This window comes from Cibotium barometz, chromosome 60, assembly GCF_041138505.1.
Source record: "Cibotium barometz isolate CiBa-2024 chromosome 60, ASM4113850v1, whole genome shotgun sequence".
NCBI classification, from domain to species: domain Eukaryota; kingdom Viridiplantae; phylum Streptophyta; class Polypodiopsida; order Cyatheales; family Cibotiaceae; genus Cibotium; species Cibotium barometz.
In genome coordinates this window covers 32,212,072-32,238,663 of record NC_141105.1, presented here as the reverse complement: position 1 = coordinate 32,238,663, position 26,592 = coordinate 32,212,072, and the positions used below count along the sequence as shown (strand labels likewise).

The 26,592-nt window shown below is 43.2% G+C and overlaps 1 protein-coding gene across 4 annotated transcripts in view; it reads right to left on the bottom strand.

Moving 5' to 3' along the window:
* Positions 1-7,844: 7,844 nt before the first annotated feature.
* LOC147605242 (uncharacterized protein At5g02240-like) overlaps positions 7,845-26,592 on the bottom strand; it is a 31,654-nt gene continuing 12,906 nt past the window's right edge. The window contains exons 5-8 of one of the 4 annotated variants that reach the window (XR_015265260.1): positions 10,787-10,904; positions 10,391-10,655; positions 9,378-9,463; positions 7,845-8,221 (exon numbers count right to left, since the gene is read on the bottom strand). Coding sequence is in view for 1 of the 4 variants with exons in the window: in XM_086794330.1 (XP_086650456.1) it covers positions 10,489-10,655; positions 10,787-10,904 (285 nt within the window). In the remaining 3 variants the exon portion in view is untranslated. Of the gene's footprint in view, positions 8,222-9,377; positions 9,464-10,273; positions 10,656-10,786; positions 10,905-26,592 lie in introns of those variants that run through there. The other 3 variants (XR_015265261.1, XR_015265259.1, XM_086794330.1) reach the window with 3 other exon arrangements.

Below are 26,592 nucleotides of genomic sequence, written 5' to 3'. Positions count from 1 at the left end.
GCTGAGGGCCAAGCAAGCTGAGCCTTAGATGGTGGAGATTTGTTGGCAAGACGACGGTGGGCTAGTGGTGGCCACTATGGAGATGGATTATTCTCCAAGCCGAGTCTTAGGAAATTATTTAAAAATTTATATATTTCTATTCTTTACGTTGGTAAGCCCAATGCTCTCTATTCCAGGCCTGCAAGCTTGCAAATCAAGCTTTTCATCAACATAAGGTCATCCACCACCCTTCTTGCATGTTGTAAATATTTGTACACCGTTTCTTGCAGTTTGAAGGAGGTATCCACCACCCTTCTTGCATGTTGTAAATATTTGTACACCGTTTCTTGCAGTTTGGGTGACCTCCTTCATAGCCCCTTACGCTCCCATGCTTCCACGCTCATGTCGAGCTCTCCACAATGCGCCACCACATGACATTAGCTAGACACCCTTTCTCTATGTGCACACTTGACATGGTAGTGAAAAGTTCGATCATGCTGGCTCAATTGCAAGAGAAGCTTGCCACAATATCTTAATTTTGATCTTAATTTGGATGTTTTTTTTTACAGATTGCGGCTTTGATTACGAGGTCAAAGATAATTCGTGTGCACCAATAACAGTTATAGCTCTACATTAATCAATGATCGTGAAACAATATCACAAGTGACGAGTTTTGCAGACTAACAAAGGTAGTCCTATTTCTCTCTCTTTTATATTCAAACAAACTAATGGCCACTTTCAACACTAAAGGTGTATCTTTGGTCCACTTTAGATACCGAGAGTGTTATTTGGGAAACAGGGGAAGGGTGTGTTCCCTTATGTTTATAAAATTTTGGGGAGGACTATGCCAACTCCCTGCCATACTTTATGTATGGTTTCTTTTCACTCGCACAAACAAGCACAAATTTGTATGACTTGAACAACTATGTGTAATTCATATTTAGATGTGCCAATCAGATGTAAATTGGTTAGCATGCATGTGCATGTGGGTGATTGGGTGTGTATCGATTTTGTATGCACGTATGTGAGCGTGTGTAACTTTGTGTGTATGAGTAGTCGTGTATGTGCATGCACACATGCAAGTGTATGTATGACTATGTGTGTGTATGCTTGCGTGTCTCTATGTGTGTATGTGTATGTGTGTGCATGAGTACATGCGAGTGCATGTGTCAAGAGAGTGTGTTTGCATATGTGTGTCTCTCTTGTGTGTCAATACGTGGCGAGTGCATGTGTGTGCATGAGAATGTGTGTGTGCATCTGTGTTGTGTGTAATGCATGTGTGCGCAAGTGCGTGTGTGTGTGTACGAGAGAGTATGTGTGCATATGTGTGTCTGTGTTGTGTGTGTAATCGTGCGAGTGTATATATGTGCATCATGTGCACGTGTGTGTGTGTGTGTGGGTGTGTGTGCACGCACGTGCATGTGAGTGAGTGCATGTGTGTGCACGAGAGTGTGTGTGCATCTGTGTTGTGTGTAAGTGCATGTGTGCACGAGTGCGTGTGTGTGTGTGTACGAGAGTGTGTGTGTATATGTGTGTCTATGTTGTGTGTGTAATCGTGCGAGTGTATATACGTGCATCATGTGCACATGTGTGGGTGTGCATGCACACACGTGCATGTGGGTGATTGGATGTGTGTCGATTTTGTGTGCACGTATGCGAGTGTGTGTGAATTTTTAAATGTATTCAGATGTGCTAACCAGTCAGGTGTGCACGTACGTGCATGTGGGTGATTAGGTGTGTATTGATTTTGTATGCACGTATGCGAGGGTGTAACCTTGTGTGTATGCGTAGTCGTGTGTGTGCACATGTATGCAAGTGTACACCTATGTGCGTGTATGCTTGTGTGTGTCTATGTGTGTATGTGTATGTGAGTGTGCATGAGTACGTGTGTGTGTCGAGAGTGTGTGTGCATGTGTCTCTCTTGTGTGTGAGTACGTGCGAGTGCATGTGTGTGCACGAGAGAGTGTGCGTGCATCTGTGTTGTGTGTAAGTGCATGTGTGTGTGCGAGTGCGTGTGTGTGTACGAGAGAGTGTGTGTACGAGAGAGTGTGTGTGCCTCTATGTGTCTGTGTTGTGTGTGTAAGCGTGCGAGTGTATATATGTGCATCATGTGCACGTGTGCGGGTGTGTGTGCACGCACATGCATGTGGGTGATTGGATGTGTGTTGATTCTATGTGAGTGTGTGTGACTTTTTAAATGCAGTCGTGTGTGTGTATGTGCATGTGTGTATGCAAGTGTACGACTATGTGCACGTATGCTTGCCTGTGTCTATGTATGTATGTGTATGTGAGTGTGTATGAGTGCATGCGAGTGTGTGTATGTGCACGAGAGAGAGAGAGAGAGAGAGAGAGAGAGAGAGAGAGAGAGAGAGAGAGTGTGTGTGTGTGTGTGTGTGTGTGTGCACGAGAGTGTGTGTCCAATTTCCTAATCTATTGGTTGAGTGATTTTTATGGGCCTCGGATATCAAAAGACCTAGCCTCCGGACCAATTGCAAGCATACTTGCATACAATATAATGAACAATCCAATTATAAAGAAGTATGACACTCGCAGAATGTCCTCACACAAGGCTGGCCTATGTGTACTTTTGCCAGAGATTGCAACCAACATTATCAAGAACCACAAACAAGATGACCCATTTTAGATAATGACAAAAGCAGAGACACATAGTGAACTATCATTGATACAAAATTTAGCAGATCCTTCAAAACAAAGAGCGTTCTTTACATTCGACAAACACGAGTTCACTTCAATAGAATTGTGTGATGCTACAACACTAGCAGAGCGCACTACAACATTTAAATATAATGTTCTACCTTACAACCGATATGAATTTGCTGATATCACTATTGAAACTGTTGTTTTCCTTTTCAGATGCAAGGTTCATAGCAATCAAAGAAGCTGATGTAATCATCACATCGATGAGATGTCGATGCCAACTAAAATGACATTTGACATGGTTGCCGTCAAATTGTTAACATGACAGACGGTACACTTATGAGCCCTTTCAAGGATAAGTTTCTTCTTCTCTTCGCGGATTTGGCACAGCTCCCACTAGTATGCAAGCATTCAATTGACATATGCACACCATGTCAAATTACCTAGTAGGCCCACATTGCACATGCAACAATGCACAACATGACGTTCTTTGTATGCCATGCCAAGGATATCCCCTTGCTTGAATTCCTACAAGTAATACGCCATAGGTAACCAATAGAATTGAAGATTCAAAGAACTCTTTCCAAGTGCATAGTGCAAGAGGATGGTATAAAATAGTGCATCGACAACTAGACTACTATCATTTGCACTCATAAGGAAGATGTTCGTTGATACAACGACGTAATGCTCACGAATTTGTACTCAAAAAGAGATATAGTCATCGTCGGCTTGAAAACCAATGGTCTCGATGAACCTTGCTTGCAGTAGTGGATTGGCGATATCAACTTCAACGAAATACATAAAGTTGTAATAGTTGCAAGTGTATGATAACTGAGAACAGTGACGTGAAAATTGGAGCAACAAACAGGGCAGCATGCAACATAGAGGAAATACTTGAAGATCCTAACGGAATAGTTAGAGCCTTGTTGGAGTAATACGCGTCAAAATTGACGTAACAAAAAGCACAATAACACTATGCCATATGAAGCATGCTAGAAGGGTCGTCTCAATGGTATATGGTACCACAAGTCTACATTCCCATTAACGTTAGCATATGCTGTAAACAGGACATAAGACACAAGAAGCAACGCTCTCAACAAAAGTACTTCTCGGATAAAAAAAGTGTTCACACTTGGACTAGCACACGTGATGTTCTCACATATCATAGAACGTCGACATTCGAAGATCCTAAAGCTGCCCACGCTCGAAATGTTCATCCCCATGCTAGACCCTTTCTCCACTATTGCGAGACTTGAACAACTCCAAATTCAAGTGTACAATGCAGGCACTGTATATCCTTTTTCTTTGTTTGAAATCAAATATATGCAAAATAAGAAATACAAACATAACATTCACTACACCACATACACATAATTTGATTCTGCACTGTCATAATGAATTGCACCCTATTACTTTTTATTCATTTATCGTCAGTTAACTTACGTTCTTATACATCAACTAGATCCACATACACATAATTTGATTCTGCACTGTCATAATGAATTGCACCCTATTACTTTTTATTCATTTATCGTCAGTTAACTTACGTTCTTACACATCAACTAGATCCACATACTCGAAAGTCATCAACAGCAGTATGGATGACAATAAGGTATGTTTCGAACACATTCATTTATGTAGTCATTAATATAACAATGCCCTATGTTTCAAACAATAACATCAAAATATTTTAATATGTAGCTATTTGAATTATTTAAGAAAAATGCAATAACCACTCGTCTCAACAACCTGAACCAAAGTCAGGCCCATCACGCTACCTAACAACAAACCAGATGTGACTGCCAAACTTGACTGATCAACCAATAATATATATCAACGGATTTTCAAACTACACCAAGCTACGCTCATACATGAACAATTGCAACAAACAACCAAGTGATGCTAAGCAGAAAAACTTAAAGGTAGCAACAACAGGTGAGCCACTATGTACATAAACACAAATTTCCATATCCTGGACCATCCACACCATCCACAACCCAACAACTTCACAACCAGCTTAGGTGACCCAAGGGCGTGGTCACCATTAGGTATGTTGGAAGACCATTTTGGAACACATAAAGTGGTCTTACCATGTGCTTAATGTTGAATAGGGAAAGTCTACTGACTTATTGTGTAAACAGTTGCTTAAGACTAGTAATAGAGGCCATACCATTTTTAAGTTTGGCTAGCCTAGTATGAAAACTAAATCATTTTTTATAATAAGCAATACACAATCATTCCCTTTCGCAATAGTTTTCTTGTGAGTTATCTTCCTTCCCTCTTCTTTCTTGCTTGTATGCTTTTGAATTCATGCTTGCTAGATGGATGCATGTTTGAATAGGTTTGATTGTAGGCTTCCCACTTCAATTACGTTCTTCTTTCGCTGATTTTTGTGAGGGATAACCATCACGAAGGGTCATATCTTCTTACCTCCATCTAGACATTGAGAGCTCTCACTTCACCCCTTTGGCAAGGAGCATTTTGGTGTGACAATGGAGTGAGGACGTGATGGATGAGCCAGTGCACCCACAATGGGAAGTTGCATTTATAGCTTGAAGGCAAGAATGACACATGCTTCGGCAAGGCCAAGTTAAGCTCTTGACTTGAACATAGGCACTCTTGGCAATCTCCTTGCATGGTTTTGGTGGACATGAAAAGAGAGTGATCAATGTTGCATCGCTCATCCTCTAGCTACATGGGCTATTAAGTTCCCATTCACATGTTCAGACAAGTCTCTCCAAATTGAGAATTTCCTTACAAAAGAGAGATTATGAGGACTCAATATTTTGAAGACTATCAGGACTCAAAATTTGACAACAAGAAGGCTGTGAGGATTACTATATTCAACTACCCTGGTTGAAGCTTAAGCTTTATGTATATTAATAGCCTTTGATGTTTCCTTGGTCACTACCCTCATCGTTTCTCGCATCCTGGCTTGGAACCTTGTGATGGCATTATGGGGAGCTACATGAATTATACTCCAACAAGTTAAGGCTCGTCAAAGTGGTTGATGCTTTTGCACTGGGTCAATTTTCACTATGTTGTGACAGTTGTTGTAAGCATGTTCGAATCCGCACTTGTAACATGTGCCTCTGTAAGGAATGACATTTGGGTATAGCATTGGATTTGGAGTGATTGGAGCACTTGCGGGACTTGGTGTGTAGAGGACACTCTGTAATTGATGTGGACCTTTGCATCGGAAGTATTGAAGTGGGGGTTATATGACATATTATTGAGGTCTTATGCCACTATATACTACTATTTATTAGTATCTAGTGCTATATATATAACATTATATAGTGTTGTAAAGGGGAGTGCTATATATATAGCAGTATATAGTGTTGTAAAGGGGAGTGCTATATATTTCTTTATGGCAATGTGAGTGACTATTGTATCTAGTGTTGTATATATAGCAGTATATAGTGTTGTAAAGAGGAGTGCTATATATTTCTTTATAGCAGTGTGAGTGACTATTGTATGGTAGGGAGAAAGTGCTTCATAGTGCTACTTGACTGCTTTAGTAATATATAGTGTTGTATATATAGTGTTGTAAAGGGGAGTGCTATATAATTCTTTATAGCAGTGTGAGTGACTATTGTATGGTAGGGAGTAAGTGATTTACAGTGCTATCTGAGTGCTTTATGGCAGGGATTTTATAGTCCTACCTACTATATAGCAGTATATAGTGTTGTAAAGGGGAGTGCTATATATCTCTTTATAGCAAAGAGTGTATGGTAGGGAGTAAGTGCTTTATAGTGCTACTACCTGACTGCTTTATTGGCCGAGGGTTTATGTGCTACCTAGTACTAAGTGCTTTATAGTAGTTAAATAGTAGTGAGTGACTACTATTATATGGTACGGAATACATGCTTTATAGTACAAAGCATTGTAAAGCACATAAGCACTTACTCCTTGCTATGAAGCAAGCACTCACTACTTCAAGCACTCATAAACTACTATAAAGTGCTATATAGCACTCCATCATTGCTTTACAGCACCATATATTACTATGTAGCATTCAAACACTGATATATCATAATATATGGTACTATAAACTGGTGAGGCAGTGATATATAGCACTTTATATAGTAGTCTGAGTGCTTGAAGCAATGCCTACTATAAATTATTGTAAAGCACTTACTCCATACTATATAGGAGTCACTACTATTACAAACTCAAATTACTATAAAGTGCTATATAGCACTACCTCACTGCTTTTTACAACAATATATGATACTATATAGTAATCACCCTTTTGCTATAAAACACCATATATTGTTGTTAAGCAGTGATGGAGTGCTATGTAGCACTTCATAGTAGTCTATAAGTGCTTAATAGCAATGCATGACTGTTGTATAACATGGAGTAGGTGCTTTATTGCGCTATCTGGCTACTGCTACTATAAAGCACTGTAAAGCAACTACACCCTACTACACATGAGTGCTTCATATCTGTGATAAAGCACTCCCTACTACACATGAGTGCTTCATAACAATGATGATTGACTATTAAATAGCAAGGTGTAAGTGCTTTATAGTGCTACCTAACTCCTTTGCTATATATCATTTATTGGGGCTACAAAGCACTATATATAGCATTCCCTAATGAACAATATATATAGTGTTATAAAGTACTCTATATATATAGTTCTTTACAACACTATATATAGTGTTGTAATGCACTATATATATAACATTCCCTGATAGGTTTACAACACTATACATAGCAATATAGTGTGGTAAAGTAGTCACGGAGTGCTATATAGTAAGTGGTTGTATTGATGTTTAATACCGTTTGATTGCCATGTAATACTAGATGATTAGTATACTATATAGAATCAATTGACTATTATCATATTTTGTATGGAGATTGAGCTTTATATGAGGTTCAAATCATAGATATCAAAATTGGGCACAACGATTCGTTTGAGAGCCTGAAACCATTCTTTGTCGTTGGCAATTGTGCATCTTTTTTAGCACCTTCATGCATTGAGTGTACATCAACAAAACAAACAAAGTCCCCTTGGGAGATGCCACAACCTCTATGTTATCGATTATAGGTCTCCTTGTCGAATTTGGATTTTGAGAGAAACTAATTAACAAATACAGTCCCAGTTTTCATTCTATCATATCCACTTCATAAAATGTCAACATTCAAAATATAACAATAAAATACAACTCAAAGGAAAGGAAAACAATAAGCCACTCTTTACCAATAGACATAGATGCCTTTTTTCTTCTAAATGATTGTTATTGGTTGCAACAAGCATTTGATCATCTTAGCAATACATTGCATGCAACCCTTATGCACACAAAATCCCCACTCTAAACATATGTGAAAGAAACAGAGGAAGTGATAGAGCAATGTTTGCATGGAAGTGAGAACACTTTCATGGACTCAACAAGAAATGGTAAACCATTACAATTAAAACAATCGCGAATTGCTAACATATCACTAAGCCCATCTCCAGGAGGAGGACATGGTGAAACCATATAAGGCATCTTACATGCAGTAACCATTTTCATCTTTGAACAAAAGCTATAATAAAGAGTTCATACAACTTATCCTTTTCATTCAAGATTTCCTGCACAAACATGCATTGTTAAGCACAATTTGGCCAATCCTGCTTCTATAATTTAAAAATAAATATTGCTTTAAATCTAGCATTCACAAAGGGTTTTCCACATAGCTATACAGCTGTAAGTCTACCCCTTATGACTCCTACACAATAGTTATAGCTATGCTATGTATCACTACTTATAAGTGCTATTTAGAGGTACTCAATGCTCAGTGTTGTATAGCATTTAGAATTGCTATGTAGTAGTCACTGCTAAATAGCAAATGCCATTGCTATATAGCATTTAGAACTGCTATAAAGCACTTCTCACTGCTCAATGGCAGTTACCATAGCCATGTAGCTGCTTAGTTGTATATAAAAGTGACCACATTATTATACAACACTTCAAAGCAATTACCGCTGCTATAAAGCACTCTGCTTTGCTATACAACTGTGGTAACTACTATGTAGCACAATACTTTACTAAGTGGTAGCTTTTTTGCTATAAAGATGAGGTCATTGCTATATAGCACTTTGCTTTGCTACAAAGGCAAGTGCTATATAGCACCTGATAGATGTGCTGCCACTGTTTTATAGTGAAGCAAAGTACTATATATCAGTCACCACTACAGGCAAAGTACTATATAGCAGTCATCTCTAGGCAAAGTCCCATATAGCAGTTAGAACTGCTATGTAGAAATGGTCACTACTAAATAGAAAATGCTACTGCTATATAGCACTGAGGACTACTATAAAACAATGCTCATTATTGAATGGAAGTTACCACTGCTGTGTAGCTACTATATATAGCAATAAGCAGCAATGTTAACCTCAAAGTAGTTACCACTGCTATATAGCACTTTGCTTTGCTATATAGCCATGGTAAATACTTTATAGCACAGTGCGTTGCTAGGTGGCATCTTTGCTATAAAGTAATGGTGATTACTATAGCTTTGCCTACAAAGCAGTGGTAAGTGCTATACAGCACTTGATAGATGTGATATATAGCAGTTACCACCACTGCTTTTTATACCAAAGAAAAGAGCTATATAGATGTGCTGTATAGCACTTGACATATGTGCTATATAGCACTTGATAGATGTGCTAGAAAGCAATTACCACCCCCCCCCCCCCCCCCCCCCCCTCCTCTTTCAAATCTATGTTTCATAAGACTTTTGACTACCTTTGGTTCTCTACCCCTTCAAGGACTCCAAGACAGCCATTCAGCTTTTTCCTTTCCAATCGTGGACACCTTCAATTGCATCCTTCCTGGCAGGTTTAATGCATTGCTCTCTCTCTCTCTCTCTCTCTCTCTGTGTGTGTGTGTGTGTTTGTGGATAGCTCCACCTTAAATTAATGCATTGATTTTTTGGGATTCCATGTCAATTCCTTTCCTATAGACATAGGGGGGCATTTGGCAAAGCTATGGCACACCCACAGCACCCCTCCAATCTTGCACCCCCTTCCCTCTCTCCTCTTTTCTCCCTCTTCCAGCCTGTCCACCAAACTTTCAAAAGTAAAAAACCCCAAGAGAAATGCTACCATACCCATACATTTTACAATTGTAATGGAACTCACGAGGATGCCCAACAGTGTCAGTGTCGCATTCTATGTTGGCAATTATCCTCTCACCAAGTTTCTAAAAATCAGCATTGAAGAGCAAGACCTTCATAGCGTTCCTCGTGATGTAATTGTGACATTCCAAGCAGTCCATAGCATTTCGCATGACATAGTGGTGACATTCAGAGCATTCCTCTAGTTAAGACATAGCTAGCATGGCACAGCGACCCTTAGCCTGACTGGTGACTGGGCAGTTGTGACTTTGGCCATGTGGACAAGTGTGTCAGCAAGTGGGACCCAAAGGTTGAGCTCAATAAGTTCTTGGTGTTTGTTCATGGGAGGGTTTTGGGCGTAATACTCCCACCAACTTTCCTACATTGTGATGACATCTCTGTGGAAGTGGTTTGAAACCCAAAAAAAAAAAACAAAAAGGTCTTCAAAGTGCACATCAAGTAGCAAGAAACCAATAATACACAGTGGTACAGGCAGCTAGACTATATTTTTAAAGCAGGACGGATATGTATAATGGACACTTGCTGCATGCATTATCCAAACGTTGTCATATGTACATTATCAAACAGAGTCCACACACTATAATTTACTTGAGCTTAGAGACCTTACAAACCAGGCACCCACCTGATAAAAGGAAGATCTCAGCCACCCGTCCCTCATGATGGGGGGGTATCACCGCCTCCCCCATCCAATGTGGGCAAGTAGGAGACCTGTAAAAAACCCTATACTTGATCAGGGATAAGGCTGGAAAGCCTGCCAACATCCAAGCCTCCTTCCTTATCACCATTGACAACTTCAAATGTGGAATTTGGAGTGCACTTGCCCTCTACGCAGGTCACTACAACAGTGGCCACATCCTGTCTTGTGATCATTCCACTGCCTTTATCACCTGTGAAGTGAATGCATGAGTAGCATTAAAGTTATTTTCCCTGATGGAAAAGATTACCCTAGGGATTTCATCACCAACTTCCACCCTAGGGCCAAACTTCACAAAGGTCTGTAGAAACAGTATTCCCTTACCCTGCTCAACAATAATTTCTTGTTTGCCACCTTCTTTGTTAGTCAGGCCACCCGGACGCACTATGTTGTAGCTTATATCCGTTTGTTTTCTGTACACTTCTCGTAGACAATCTTCACCCTGTCACACAGATGGGAAAAAAAAACCATCAACAATGACGTGTGTTGATTGAAAAATCTATTGAAAACCGTAACAAGCTTGTATATAACATGAATACATACTAGCAAAATACATTGTTTGTCCATCAAGCATACCACCCAAAAAAAAAAGGCTGGGGAAAATTGAAAGAAAATTTCGGAGAAAGGACTGATTATTGTGGGGGGAGAGAGATCTTCAAGATACCCAAAGGGTTTATGAGACCATACAATAGTACACGTGATCCATGTACGAACTGTAAGTCATAAAACATGGAAAGTGTCACCAATTGGACATTGAAACCCTACATCCATTGGAGTTATTTGTTTCACAAAGCGCTCATGGAGTATGTTCCTGACCCATGCCTATATTTACTATAGAGGTTCACATGGGAACCACAAGTATGGGTGAGCATATTTGGTGAATGGACTCCTACATATGGGGCAGTGTGCATAAATTGCTTAACGTTGGCATTGTTTGCTTTTATTGCCCACAAGTGTCCACGATACCAAGACGAACGGTAATCCTCATGGACGGGTGTGCATGACATTGCCTGGGCCTAACACATCGTCTGTGTGTTTTGTAGGTGGTAAGTATCTTTTAGAACCCATCTATTTTTATATGTTTTTTGTGTACTAATGTGTTATAACAGGTACACATTGCATTAAATGAAGAACGGACAACTTACTAAAGACTGAGAATTTCATAATTGGACAGGTGCCAGTTAAAAAAGGTACCCAATGTTTGGGGCATGTACACAGCAAGATGGACTAAGGTCCCATTTACCAAGTGGGTGGGCAAAATATAGCAAGGCCCACCACTTGTTGGCACCACTACCCTGCATTGGAGTGTGCAAAGAGGTTAACCTATCTATGGAGATCCATGTGAAGCACCCTGGCATTGCTCAAAAGAGCAATTGTGGAGGGGTCTTCAAATGCACCAATGGCATGTGCAAAAGTGTAGAACTTACGCAACAACCCAATCAAATTTGTTAGACAGGAAGCTAACTCAGAAGTACCAACTATAGGGATTTTAACTCCTTGATATGGTACTCTATGATTGCAGCAGATTATACCTGGCTGATTCTTCTCATCTCGAAGAGGAAATTGTCTTGTTACTAGACTAATAAATCCAATAGAATTAATATCCCACTTGTTGAAGGGTTGCTGGGCTAGAATCATGGTAATGTGTAGTTTGCTTTTCTCATAAAATATGGCAAAGTTTTGGAATTTACCACATTGTTTCACAAATACAACATTGGAAAGAAGGGTAAGCCACCATAGGCCTACTTGCAAGATCTTACAAACTATTATTTTGATGGAAATTTTCCTCTAGTAATTCTCCCATGTGTTTGCTCAAGCATGTCTAGAAACTTATTGTTGCATATTTGTGAAAAATGTCATCTTTCTTTACATCATATATTTACCTAGCTATGAACTTGTAGGGGTCTCTTTTTGAACAAGACATCTTCTCCTATTCTTATTTGAATCACATCAAAGGAGAGTTGTGAGAAAACGGAGGACACCGCCGGTGTTGCCACATCCGGCATGTGAAGCCTTGCTGACTTTGGAGTGCGCGAGCAGGAGATTAGCTACTAGCATCTGTGGTTTGGTTAGCATGTTTGGGGGGGGGGGGGGGGGCACGCTAACCGAGTTGATAGAGACCCAAGGTTCTCCTACTGCACCTTGCGTGCTATTCCCTTCTATAGAAGGATATGCTTTTGGGAGACTCTTTGAGTGCTGCCATTGGATTGTAGAGGACACGGCTTGGAGAGGACGCGGCTTGAGGTAGTACTAGATTGAACACGCATTCTTGAGGGTGGATCTTGTATTTGTATTGTTTTCATATGTCTTGTATATGGTAATCTAGTGCCACATTAGGCACCCTCATGCTCGTGTTTGAGTGACTCCTTGTAAACGGGAAAAAGAGAGAGAGGGGGGGGAGGGGGAGTGTGGTGTTAGTTTTCTATCTCATTTTTCTTCTGATAAATTGTTTGATCATATGTGATGGCATTTACTTGGTACATCTTTTTAAAGTGCTTTCATCATCCTTGATAGCTCAGTAAGCTCCCAAGATTGTCGGGCCAAGTTACACTAGCATACTCTCCATACGATGTTCTCTCCATCAGTTACTACGGGCACACTGACTTATAAACCTTATAAGTTACTTTAAATGATAAAAATCCCATGCTGCTTTTGCTCAGAAGCCATCTTTCAAGCCAAAATTTTCCGGTAAATGCTCCAGCTTTCTTATGTGGAAAATCCCCGTTCTGTTGGGTAGGAGGGCAGCTAGATTGCACACACACACACACACACACAAGCTCAAGCACAGAGAAACGTGAGTGCTGGAAAAGATGTACTCAATAATAATAAAATGAAAGTACAAATAAGTACTAAAAAGCCTAGGGCTAAGTGCCCAACACACAAGAGTGTGTTCACATGGGAAAAAATCCTGTGTCCAACCACAGAGAAGAAGTGCCCGTGAGTAAGCTGAGTTCACACTTGAACTAACTGCTTATGCTCAAAAGCCATCTTTCAAGCCAAAATTTGCCGGTAAATGCTCCAGCTTTCCTCTGTGGAAAATCCCTGTTCTATTGGGTAGAAGGGCAGCTAGATTGCACACACACACACACACACACACACAAGCTCAAGCACAGAGAAACGTGAGTGCTGGAAAAGATGTACTCAATAATAATAAAATGAAAGTACAAATAAGTACTAGCCCAGGGCTGAGTGCCCAACACATGAGTGTGTTCACACGGGGAAAAAACCTGTGTCCAGCCACAGAGAAGAAGTACCCGTGAGTAAGCTAAGTTCACACCTGAACTGGCCGAGAGTGGCAAGGTGGACATGACCAACAAACCCCCCTCAAGTGAACGGTGTGAACAGGTAGCACGGTGATAAAGCTGTGAATGTTGCTCTACACTATGCTCCACAGTAAGAGTGATCAACACAGATCACGATGGCAAAGTTGAACTCAAGTGCCAATGGGAAAAGCAAGCACTATCTGACGGGGAAAATGAGAAACCCCAATGTCATAGTGCTAATGGTAGAGCACAGTAGTACATAAACACATCACTTGAAATGCATGTCAAAGATCATGTGGACAAATGTAACACGCGGAAGCTCTGGGGATCTTCTTTCAGCCCTAAACACTACTGGAAACATGCTGATGCAAAATGCAGACATGAAGAGAGAGTAGAGAGAGAGACATGCTGGAAAATTAAGTATATTCATATGGTACAAAAAGATACCCAATCTACAGCCATAGGCTGCCTTCTTAGAAAAGGTGAACATCACCAAAATTTGTCCTATACTTGGACCCAACTCCTAAAGAGTTGAATGAATCCTACAATGAGCAAACTGCCTATTTATAGGCTCTTGGACACAATGAGAACTAGCCGACTGCAGTTGTGGCATTTATTCCATAAAAATGCAGCATTTTCTGATCTGGTCCAGCCGCCTCTGTTCTGGTCCAGCCCGCCTCTGATCTGGTCCAGCCGACCACCTTTGCAAGCAGCCGACAGCACAACCACATCCTTCCATGCCCTGCTGCAAGTCCACCTTTGACCAAACTGCACCTTGTGCCCCAAATCCTAGCTCTAATGATCTTTTTCTTGGCTGCCCCTTCTGGATTAGTTCTGAGAATGTCCATGGCATTTTCATGCACATGACACATCAATTGCATCAAATCAAGAGGCATTGCATAATACCTCCCTGAAGGCAAGCATCCAAATGCCAAACTGAATTGCATGTAAACAACAAGAGAGCAAAGCATAGCTTTGTAACTGCACCAGTGATACGCTATGAGAGGATGGGTAAACTCTCAGCGATGCCATGATCAGTGGCATGTATGGCAAGTGTAAAGATGCATAATCCCACAATGAATAATATACATGTGACATGTCAAAACCATGAGGGCAAGCCAACACCGGCCAAGTGTGTAGAAGACACTCCCAGTAAACATCACATGTGAGAAAGTGACAATGTCAACACTATAGAAACAATCCCGCTACAAGGGAAGGCAGAATAAAAGGCATCTCCAGTAGACATCACATAAGAGAAAGCGTCTAGCATAGACAAGCATAAGGGTCAACAAGCATAAGTGACCATGAGGCATCACCAACTGCATGTGGGCACCCATGTACACAGCATACTTGCAGCCAATACCCACGTACACAGTGTACTTGCAGCCAAGCAAAAATAGCCCATAAACAGTCTCAAAACATGCCCTGTTGCAAGGAGGACCAACATACTTGTGCACCTCTGTCCAGCAGCCAATTGGTCTTCTCCCTCCAAAAAGCAAAGAGAGAGAGGAAGGTTCAGCGCCTGTGTTTTCTGTAGCACAACAGCCAAAGAAGCTCAACCCATGCACTCTCCCAAAAAGCAAGAGTAGCGCTGCCCGCCAGCAGTCCTTCTAGAAAAGCATGAGAGAGAGAGAGAGAAATGAAATGAAATGAAATGTTATATTAACGTCTTCAAAAGGCCAAAGTGACCTATGAGACCAAAGTTACAACCATATGACATCTGATACACTATCTGGAAAAGAAAAGAAAGAACTAAAGGTAAGTATCTAGCCCTACAATACATCAGTAGGGAGCATCCGGAAGCAGCAACTAGGGAGAGTGGGAAGCTAACGCTACTAGTCAAAATGGGGTACGTGAGTACATGGATACATGAATACATGAATATGGGGGAGTACAAAAGTGACAGTGAGTACAACAGTATATGGCTAGAGTGGTAATCATCCTAGGAGCTCTAGCATGGGTCTCTGCCGGATGGCCTGGATATCTGCCATAGTGAGATGCCTGGTCGGACGAGCCCGATGCCTCGCAATGATGCTATGAATCCTCCGGTGTAGGCACCGTCTCTGATGTAAGGATCCGCGAACCCTCGGGCATCTAGATCTGCCCAACTGGATAGCTCTCTCAACTAAAGCCCCATGGGGTGCCCACTGTTGGACTGTCGGCTGTGTGTCCTCCCGGGTAGTCCCTCTAAAGAAGTCAGTAATCTGTCTCTGTGTGGACTCCCTTCCAGTCGGGCGTCTGCTCCTCATAATGGACTCTCTGAGCCTGCGGATCTCCAGGAGATAAAAACCCAAGCATCGCTGATCACAATAGTCCATGACTCTAGACAGTGGTCCAAATCCATCTCTGAAAAGGCAATGGTAGCGCCCTCGAATCTCATAATATGCTGTGCAACGACAGATGTAGTGCTCCTCCGTCTCTGGCGCATGGGGTTGTGAAAAAAAAAAGACCTTTTTTAAAACCTTGAGTCTTTTTTGACTTCCAAACCGATGCCATTCACACTGTCCACCATGTCCCCGTGCACACTTGCGTATTGTCCAGAAACACAGGGTCGTGACATACCCCCCTCTTGAAAAATAGAAAGCGTCCTCGATTGCACTCAATGGCACAGTAAGGCATCTTATGAGCAAAGACGCCACATATGACAAAAGCAATGGCCCTCCAGTGCATCTGGGTGATGAAACAATGATCCTGCACAATATGGCCACACCGTCACGTGAAAGTGACAAACAACTCTTGCTTGTTCCTTCAGAACCTGCAGCAAAAGTCTAAAACCAAGTGGAAACACGTGATTTGTGTTAGCCAAAAACAAAACCATGCATCATTCTACATATGGCACACATATGCATGACACACACATGCATTCGCAAACAATATGCTCCTCAAGATGCTCTAGCTACTCTAAAGTAACAGTCTAAGGGCTACTCGCAAGCCTTACGCCCATGGACATCCCGCAGGACCCACGACTAGTGATACAACATGAGCATATGAAAGCACTCAATGCATCCAAACAATACATCCACCAAGTACTTTCCACATATGTCCCTCTTGATGCTTTACCCACTCTACTTATGGCCATCCCTTAGGAGCCACACCCAGTGGTGCATCCATGAACATAATAAAGTACTTGCTGTATCATACCAACATACATGCCTCACACGACACAATCCAGAGTATTCCCAATGTATTCTCAAGGGTACCGGGATCCAATGGCACCAGAATACAATAATACCTCAGAAAGTGTATGCATACATGCACAGATAGAGTTCGATTCATATATCCATGAACCAAACCAACTCTAGGATTGCTCGCAAGACTTATGCCCTCCATAGAGTCTCGAAGTGTTAGCTCAGGTTGCCGCAAACTTTGAGCTCAACCAAACCATGCCATTCCAAAGGAAACCAGCTCCACAAATAGCATCATCTCAATATCCAATTGACCGATCCTGTGGTCAAGAACAACCAGAACCATATGACAAAGATCAATGTCCCAATCTTCCTCAATCATACCTTAGTTCCAAAGACAAAAACCATCTCTGTTAACCATAGGTGTAGACATAGTTATCCATAGTTGCAGCTATAGTTCATGGGGCGGCCGACTGTGAACCATACCCAACTTTACCATCTCATGTGACTAGTACACAATATCATAGAAGTCCCATAAGCAGATGTACTGTCAGCTATCAGTACCTTCGTGTTGGTGTTGGACTCACACACTCACACACACAAACCTGCACATTAGGGTTAGATGCAGGATTGAGAAGCTCACACACAGAAATGAGAGAGAGACTTAATGGTCACTGGGGCATTTGACACATTCCGATTGATTTGGAACGTGTGCTTGTCCCATTTGACATATGGAAGGAACTTGTGAAACCACGGAATACCCAAAATTATATCTGCTCCTACAAGAGGGGCAACCATAAAATCACGCACAAATTCGATGCCCTGAATAACTAACTTAGCACCTAGAGCTTCATACTTGACGCTCGTTGTCATGCTTGTGCTAAAACCCTCAACCTGTTTGTCCACCGAAGTCAGATCGAAACGAGTATGCCTAGCGGCCTATTCTGTGACCACATCCTCCGTGCTGCCGCTGTCAAACAAGACGACTCTCTGGCCACCTATGTAGCCAAAGGACTTGGGCAATTCGTTGCGCTCATACTCCTGGTCATGGACGCCCTTCTAGTTATCTTCGAGCTTCCGGCTAATAATTGCTCCAACTGAAGCACCGGGGTTTGAAGAACTAGGGGTAGCCGCTGGGGTCTGTGTGGAAGCTGAGCTCACCACGGAAGCTGTGGAGGCAACGGCGACGGGCTTTGGAGGCTTCTTAGGACAATCCCGAGAAGTATGTCCTTTTGTATGACAAAAGAAACATTTACCCTCCTTGTACTGAGAAAGCTCCTCAGCACTCAACTTGCCACCTCTCTTGCCTGCCTCCGCTTTCTGGTCTGGAGTAAGCTTATACACATTGTTCGAGTTCTTGGAGCCAGAGGCTCCTGGGCTCTGTCCTAGGAAAGACCCCGTCTGGTTCTGGCCTTTGCCCCCCGAGGCGGTAGCCCTGGGAGAAGCCGACTGGGAAGTCTTGGGCTTGCCACCATTATGTTTCATTTCTGCACTCTCCGCAAGCGAGAGTGTGTCTGGCCTAAACATACGCACCTCCCATTGGATTTGCGTGTCAAGGCCATACAAAAACTGTCCTTTCTTATCCGTATCATATAAGCCTAATTGCAGACATAAAGTCGAAATTCTACTGGCAAACTGAAGGACTGGTTGCGCGTTCTGACGCGCTCCCCTGAACTCGTCTTCGAGTCGCTCAAGGTAGTGGGGCGGTAGAAACCGCTGCTTAAGGTCGCAGACAAACTCGTCCCACACATAAGCTGCCATATCTACTCTAGTGTGGGCATAAGCCCACTGAGTCCACCAAGGAATGGCCTCACCTTCCAAGTACCAACTGGCTAAGATCACTCTGTCAGTATCTGTTTTTCTAACTGCGGCAAAGTAAGCTTCAAACTGATGCAACCATGAATAGAGAGTTGTGGGGTCGAGTTTACCATTATACTTACTGAAGTTCATTTTCTCAGGAAAATGATTCGAGGTCGCCGCCGGTGTCAATCTAGCACCCAAAGCTTGCTCGTGTTCCACACGTCGCATGGCTTCGTCTTCTCGTTGTCGGATCTCCAATGCACGCATCTGCAACTCGAGCAAAGAGCTCGGCTGCGGTTGTGACCCCGCAAAAGGGTCCCTGTGTTGAGGATCTGGAATCTGGGATACGCGACGCTGGAGAACGGGTACGCTCTTCCAGAGCCAAGATCTGCGCCTTCTGCTCGTCCAACTTGGTTGTCTATTCTGCGATTGCTCGCATCATCTGCTGAAACATGTCTGTAACACTCAAGCCTGGTGCCCTAGCTGGGCTGCCTGGTGTACTCTGGTCCCATGGTTCTTGGTCTCTGTCGTCGTCAAAGCTCGCCATAGCAGGAAAATGCACTTTCTTTCCGGAACGCAATCTGACCATCCACTATCTGTGTGGGAGACGTCTGCAGGCTTCCGGAGGCTGAAAATCAACCGTCCTTCGAGCGACAGGAGTCACTCTGAAAGGGGTAGTCCACCTGTATCTGAAAACCAACCACACGAGCGAGAAAAAATTTTGGTTTCTTTGTTGAATCTTTGCACTTGAAGTAGGCTCTGATACCACTGTAACATGCGGAAGCATCAGAAAAATAGGTAACTTCAATGCTCAGAAAATCAGCACTCTTTTCGCGACGGAATTAACGCACAAACTGAATGAAGATGTGCAGAACAAATAGAGAGAGAGAGAGAGAGAGAGAGAGATGGAGATGGAGAGGACACAGTATTGGGTCCCAAATACCCTCTGTAGGGCCCCCACCACGGATGGTGTATTTGCTTTATTAGAATGATGTAAATTTGAAAGAAAATACAAAAATCCTTGACCTTTCTTGGCTGGGAATTCCCTGCCCTTGACCTGTAGTCCTTCACCCCTTTGCTTAGCACCTTCTTGGCTTGTCTAGCCCCTTTATGCTTGAGCTCTTGGTGAGAAATGAGATGAACAAATGGGATTATGGACTCTCCTATTTATACTACTCTATCTAGAGCAGTCGGCCAGCTGAAGTCCAGGCGGCCAGCATTAAATGTCCCACGACTGAATAATTCAGCATTTAATGCTGAAAAAATTCACATAAATTCCATAAAATGCTACGCATTGTTCCATATATGGCTGGCCATCATGCGCCTGATTCTGGATGGGCTGGACAATGCTTTTGCAAACAATTTGAGGGCTGGGCAGCCTGTATGGGCTGCCCCATACCTGCCCTACAGCCATACAAAGGCTGCATCTCCTGAATGTCTGCCTTTAGCCTGCCCCTAGGGCTGTCCTACAGCCCCTCCATGGCTGGTGGGTTCAGCCAGGGCCTTCCTGGCCGTCATGGGGGTGGTTTCACACTATCCCCATGCCCACACAAAGACCCGGGGTAGCCCTATGGGCTGGCCCCTTGTTCTAAAAGCAAACCCTAACTAACGACTCAGTGATCTGGCATCCGGTACCATAACAGATACACAGAATCACTGACATCATTCCAGAGGGAGACTCACAGCGCGGACTGGCACTGTTTCATGTGCAAGACAGTGCACACCTGACCTTAGACTCCTGTGCAGGACAATGCACACGTGACCTCGGACAACTAAGATGGATCCTTGGCTGACTCGTCCCGGACTGGGCTCACATGGGACCAATTCACCATCCCACGTCCTGCACCTTCTGTACAGATATGTCTACGTGGCATCCAAGTGCGGGATTCACATGACATGCCAAGTGCCCAGTGGAGTGATCAACACACTAGACAAGTTTGGAGAAATGGTCCAGTACATCCCTGGTCAACATAACCCAGTAGCAGATGTTCTTAGTAGAACGACCAACATCCAGACCATTCAGGAGTCTACCATTCTCAACATCTCTAGAAAAGACTTGGATGGTATAGAAGATCAGTATGTCGATTCCACAGAGTTTGATACTCAACCCAATTTGGCTCTCAATTTTGAGCCTGGCCATTGTTCAATTCACTGACAGGCAAATAAGTCTAGACGAGATGTCTACTTCAAGGAAGGGGATTGGGTCTATCTGCGCATCATGAAACAGAGATTGAAACAAGTGAGCAAACGTTGTCCCAAGCTTTCTTTCCGTAGTTTTGGACCTTTCCCAATAGTTAAAAAGATACGTGATGTCTCCATGAAGTTGAAGTTGCCTTACAGTTGGACGATGCATGATGTTTTCCATGTTTCTTGGCTAAAACCATATGTTGGACCACAAGTAAGTTGCCTTACAGTTGGACGATGCATGATGTTTTCCATGTTTCTTGGCTAAAACCATATGTTGGACCACAAGTTTTTAATGTTTCAGATGAACAGCAGCTAGATGTGGTAGACAAAGCAGAAGTCATCGAGCCTGAGTAGATCCTTCTTCATCATTGGAAGCATGGTTCCAGTCGTCGAATGCATCAATTCTATGCGAAGTTCCGAGACCGAGGTACCCACAAAGCCATTTGGCTAGACGAGGAGTTCTTTCAAGAGTATCCCCAATTGTTGGCGAACTACTTGGAAGCCATGAACCTGCCGCCGCCAAGCTAAGTAGGAGAGAATGTCACATGCACTCTGCACTGTAGTGCATGGTGACAAGATGGCTCATCATCATCAACGCAACATTGTACATTATTAGTACCTTTTAGGATAATATTTGTCGTACGCCGTAACCCCATTGTAATCCTCAGTCCAGGATAAGTCAGGCATGAGCTACGAAGGTCATTCTCAACCTTAGACGGTCAGTCGGTCAGTCCAAGTCCCTTAACCCACTTGAAGAGATGCATTCATGCATGTAGAGTCAGTAGAAGCCTTAGGGTTTGCATTAGAAAGCACTCTACATAATGCATAGCATTCATCCATTGCATATAGACCGCTGCAAAAGCCTTTAGATAACACCTAGCATTTATTAAAATTTATCCAGTATTTTTTCCATAATTTATAGCATTTAATGGCATTTTTACATTATTTATCCATTTATCCAGGACAAGATTCAGTCGGCCGACCCTTCAGCCAACTGACCAGCATCTAGGGTCTATATAAATAGTTGAGCATATCATTCATTCATTCATTCATATCATATTCAGCCTAGAGGACCTCAACGCTTGGAGCCTTCAGCACAAGGAGCATAAGCAATTAGAGAATTCAGCTCATCAGCCATCAGCGTTTCATCCATCAGCATATAGGAGCAGCAACGCTTGAGCATTCAGCCTTCATTCAGCAAAACACAGCATCTACAGCATTCAGCCTACAGATCATCATTTTCAGCATACATACAGTTTTCAGCATCCTTGTTTGCATCGTTTTGCTACAACCACTTATTGAAGGTAAAACTCAGTATTCATACTCATTTTCAGCATTCATACATAGCCTAGAACAGTCCCAATCAGCCCCTTCTCTCAGCCTCAGATTTGCAGCCTTCCTACATCCATTGGGAAGAGTGCATAGGCTCAAGATTGGTCATCATTGGTGCATCTACAGCCATGTACAGTTCAGCCCGACTCTTGGTCCTCAGAGATCTTGCGTTTGGCTTATCGTCAGTCCACAGTCAGTCTCTTCAAAGTAATAAGCAAATACTATTCCGGTAACAGGATAGGGGGCCCTTCAATGGGTAATTCGGGACCCCATACGGTGTACACTTTCTCTCTCTCTCTCTCTCTCTCAAATCTCTTAAAGTTTGAAGTCTTAAAGTGGATTGCTAAACTCGCGAAACTCAAGATACAGAAGACGGTGTGAGCATTTGTGTGATAGGTTCCTCAAATTACGAGTACTTCCGCTGCATGTTACACTTGTGCTGCTGGCCGCCTATTTTGTGCAGGACAGCAACAGCCTACATGCTGCGTTTTTTCTCCTACAAGTTTTTTGATACGGATTTGCGCTTGGGTGTACCTATTTCTTCCGTGTTTCCAGATTCAGCCCTTTCTACTGCCCGAATACCTCTGCGTTTTCAGATTTGCAGCCATGGTTGCTGCGTTTTTCTAAACAGATTTTGCTTATAGCTCTACCTTCATCTGGGCTTCATCTGTTGGACACGAAAGTACCTTCTGTTTAGCGTTTTTCCTCATAGGAGGTGTGGACACTAGTTGGCCTGAATTTTCAGGTTTGTAGCTCTTGTTTGGCTACGTTTTCTTCTCCAGTGGACACAGATCCATTCCAGAGGGGGTTTTGTTTGGATTGTGGCTATGGATGTCATATGCAACGGAAGTCTTTGTATTGGAAGATCCTGTCACACAAATGCTCACATGTCTTCTGTATCCTGAGTTTCGTGAGTTTAGCAATCCACTTTAATACTTCAAACTTTAAAGAGATATGAGAGAAAGAAAGAAAGATATATTAACGTCTACGAGAGACCAAAGTCCGCCTATGAGACAAAATAATACAACTGTGTTCTTCCGGTCATCGGAAGAAAAGAAAAAGAAAGAAAAGGAAAAGAAAGAAAAGAAAAAGTGTGCATGTGTCTGGATACAACTGTGAATCATCATGGATCGGTGGAGCCCATATACAAACAATATAAAGGGGGGTGGGGATGTGGATGGAGTGCTAAGGCAAGATGCATCTCTATATGCTGAAGGGGTAGTACAAGCATGCTATGCAGATCTATGTCTAACTCCATCCAGTGCCATAAGAGGGATATAAGATATCATACATCGCCGATGCTGAGGCTGTGAGTGGCGTGAACATGTACCCTGAGTCTGGATGAAAGCAAGCTAGCCTCTCCTATGTCTCCATCTGGTGTCTCATTCGGATAGCTGCTATCTCTCGGTGACGAAGTCGGGGTGCTCTGTGTCCAATCTGTCTAGGTCTCCTCCTGGCTCTCTCAATTTCTCTGCTCTCTGTGCAGTCACCCCACGTGGTACATCAGCTGGCACTGGCATAGCTCTCTGGAAGAAATCTGTGAGCTGGGACTGTCTCCCACCCCTAGTGGGAGCGGGTGTCTGGAGGAGTCTCTCTCGAGAACTATGAAGCTCTAGCAGTAGTCTGCCAAGCTGTCGCTGGTCCGAGGCCTCCATCAACTGATGTAGTGAAGTTGCTCATCAAACAATCCTGCATATCTATCTCTGATCCCCAAGTGGGCTCTACATCTACATACGAAGTGATCCTCAGTGTCCACCTCCTCGCGGCACAATCTGCATATCCCCTCGGCTCTGGGAACCCGTGCCGCTCTCCCAGCCTCTATCTCTAGCTGATGTGATGAGACTCGTAGCTGTCCAATAGCAACGCGAGAGCTGTGTGGCATGTATACATCCATATACCGCGGTCGCTGTATAAACCCATCCCCTGAGATGCTCATAAAGTGGTCTCTGTAATACAACATCTTCGGTGGTAGTGGGCTCTCTGGTGGTGTCCATGTCTCCTGTATGTAGCGCTGCCATATGTCCTGTCTCATCACTCTGTTCCTCTCATTGAGAGAGAGGTAACCCCGTGGAGCAGACTGATCATACTGAAAAGGTGGCAACCGCTCAATGTCTATCCCATGATGTGAGAACCACTGTAGCATCTGTGCATACCAAGATCCAGTGTGTCTAGCCTCGGCCAGCTGTCTAGATGCCTCAAAAGCTTGGCGGGATAATCTCTCCGTCGGCATCTCCCTCATCCTGTATATAAAGGAGATCGTCTGGAACAATGCCTCCACTGCCATAGGTGGTGCAGCAAACTCAGCTCGAACAATGTCGTGCGGGACAGATGGTTTGCTGCATATCATCCTCGAGAGCATCAAGATCTGTGGTCTCTCCAGCTGTACCCATGTGGAGGCTGCAAGCCCTGGTGCCCAAACTGATGCTGCATACATCAAGGCTGGTGTCACTAATGTATCAAAGAACTGTACACCAGATTGGGTCCAAAAATTACCCACTGAAGGGCCCCCTATCCCGATAACGAGATGGTATTTGCTTTATTACTTTAGAGAGAATGACTGTGGACTTTAGATAAGCCAAACGCAAGATCTCGAAGGATCGGAAGCCTGGCTGAACTGTACACGGCTATAGAAACACCTCGATGAACTGATCTCGAGCCTATGCACTCTTCCCAAGGGCATGAGGAAGGGCTGCACACCTGAGGCTAAGAAAAGAAGGCGGTGGACCGTTCTAAGCTATGTTAGAATGCTGGATATTGATGTAGACTAATGAATCAAGGCTGAGACTGCTGGAAATCTGCAAACGCAGGTCTGCAGGGCTGAATACTGGTGTAGGACTGATGCTGGACTGAAACGCAGACTGTAGGGCAGATGTAGACCTGTAAACGCAGACTGTAGGGGACTGTAGATCTATAAACGCAGACTGTAGGGGACTGAACTGCAGGCGGCTGCTTTATATGCAGAAAACGCAGGTCTGTTTGCTGATTTGGGGACTGTGGAGGACTGTACGGCTGCGCCTGAAGGCTGTCCTATTGTTCTGCTGCGCTTGAGTGTCACGTGCACACCCGAAAGGTGTACAAGTGACATGGCATCATAAACATTAATCAAGAATTAATTGGGATTTATCAGGATTTATCGGGTATTTTCTCGCATTTTCTCAGGCATTTAAGCATGGTATTCAGCATGTATCTCGTGGTATAGGCTGAGTACATCATCTAAAGCAACACATTAGAATTCATTAGGCTTCATAGGCATTTATGGAGGCAGCTGACAGCAAGTAGGTCACAGGTGGCAGCCAACTAGTATTATGAGCATTTATGGCATTTATGGGCAGGTCGTGAGCATCTAGGAGCTGGCCGACCAGCAGCATCTCACCATATATATAGAAGCACATTATTCTTCAGCAGTGAGGCACCTTTCCCTTCAGCGTTTCCACCTTGGGAGCATAGGGACTAGCATCAGCATATATTCAGCATTAAGGCAGTTTCCAGGACATCATCAGCATTAAGGCAGTTTCCAGCACATCATCATCATCAAGCATCAGATTTAGTCCATCATCTCAGTTTCCTTCCCAAGAGACAAGGGAAGTCAACGGGACAGCAGTTCACTTAGCATACAGTCATCATAGGCAGCATATTCAGTCCATGATCTCATCTCTCTCTCTAGTTAACCTAACCCGAGGTTAGACCTGCTAACCCTACTAGAGACTTGGGACGTAACATTCTCCCCTTCCTTAAGAACTATTGAAGTCCTTGACAATGAATCCGAATCCGGGGAGGCGACTCTTTAGACTAAGCACTAACTCCCACGTGGCCTTGACCTTGGACCATCCTTTCCACCTTGATCAAGTACTCATAATAGGTGGTATTCCGACACCGTCTAGTACGTTGATCTACAAACGACTCAGGTTCCATTGGAAATTACCGGGTCATGTCCTCAAGGTTTGAGATCTTGTCCACTAGCACAATCTCATCACCTTTCCCCAAACATTCTTTCAAACAACTGATGTGAAACACAAGGTGAATCTTGATTCCAAAAGGCACTACCAACTAGTAAGCTACAACACTTATCTTCTTTAAGGACCACAACACGAGAAGACAACTTGTAATGTATACCAATCCTTGTTGTCAGTCCTTTGAGATTTAAGGTACACCCACATGCTCTTCTGTAAGACTCTCGGAGTCCTTCAATGGTTAACATAAAATACTAAGTGACTCTTATGCTTTCCTTTGCAATCAGCGTTTCTCATCCATGGCACAAGGGAGAAGCAGATCAGCAGTATAGCCAGCATATTCAGCACATAGTTCATCATTCCTACCTCCTACATAGAGGGAAGCCGGCATCGAAGGGTGGATCTCAGCACTGGAGCAAGGATCAGTCCTCATCATCAGCATTCAGCCTATCCCTCTCCTCCCGAGAAGGGTC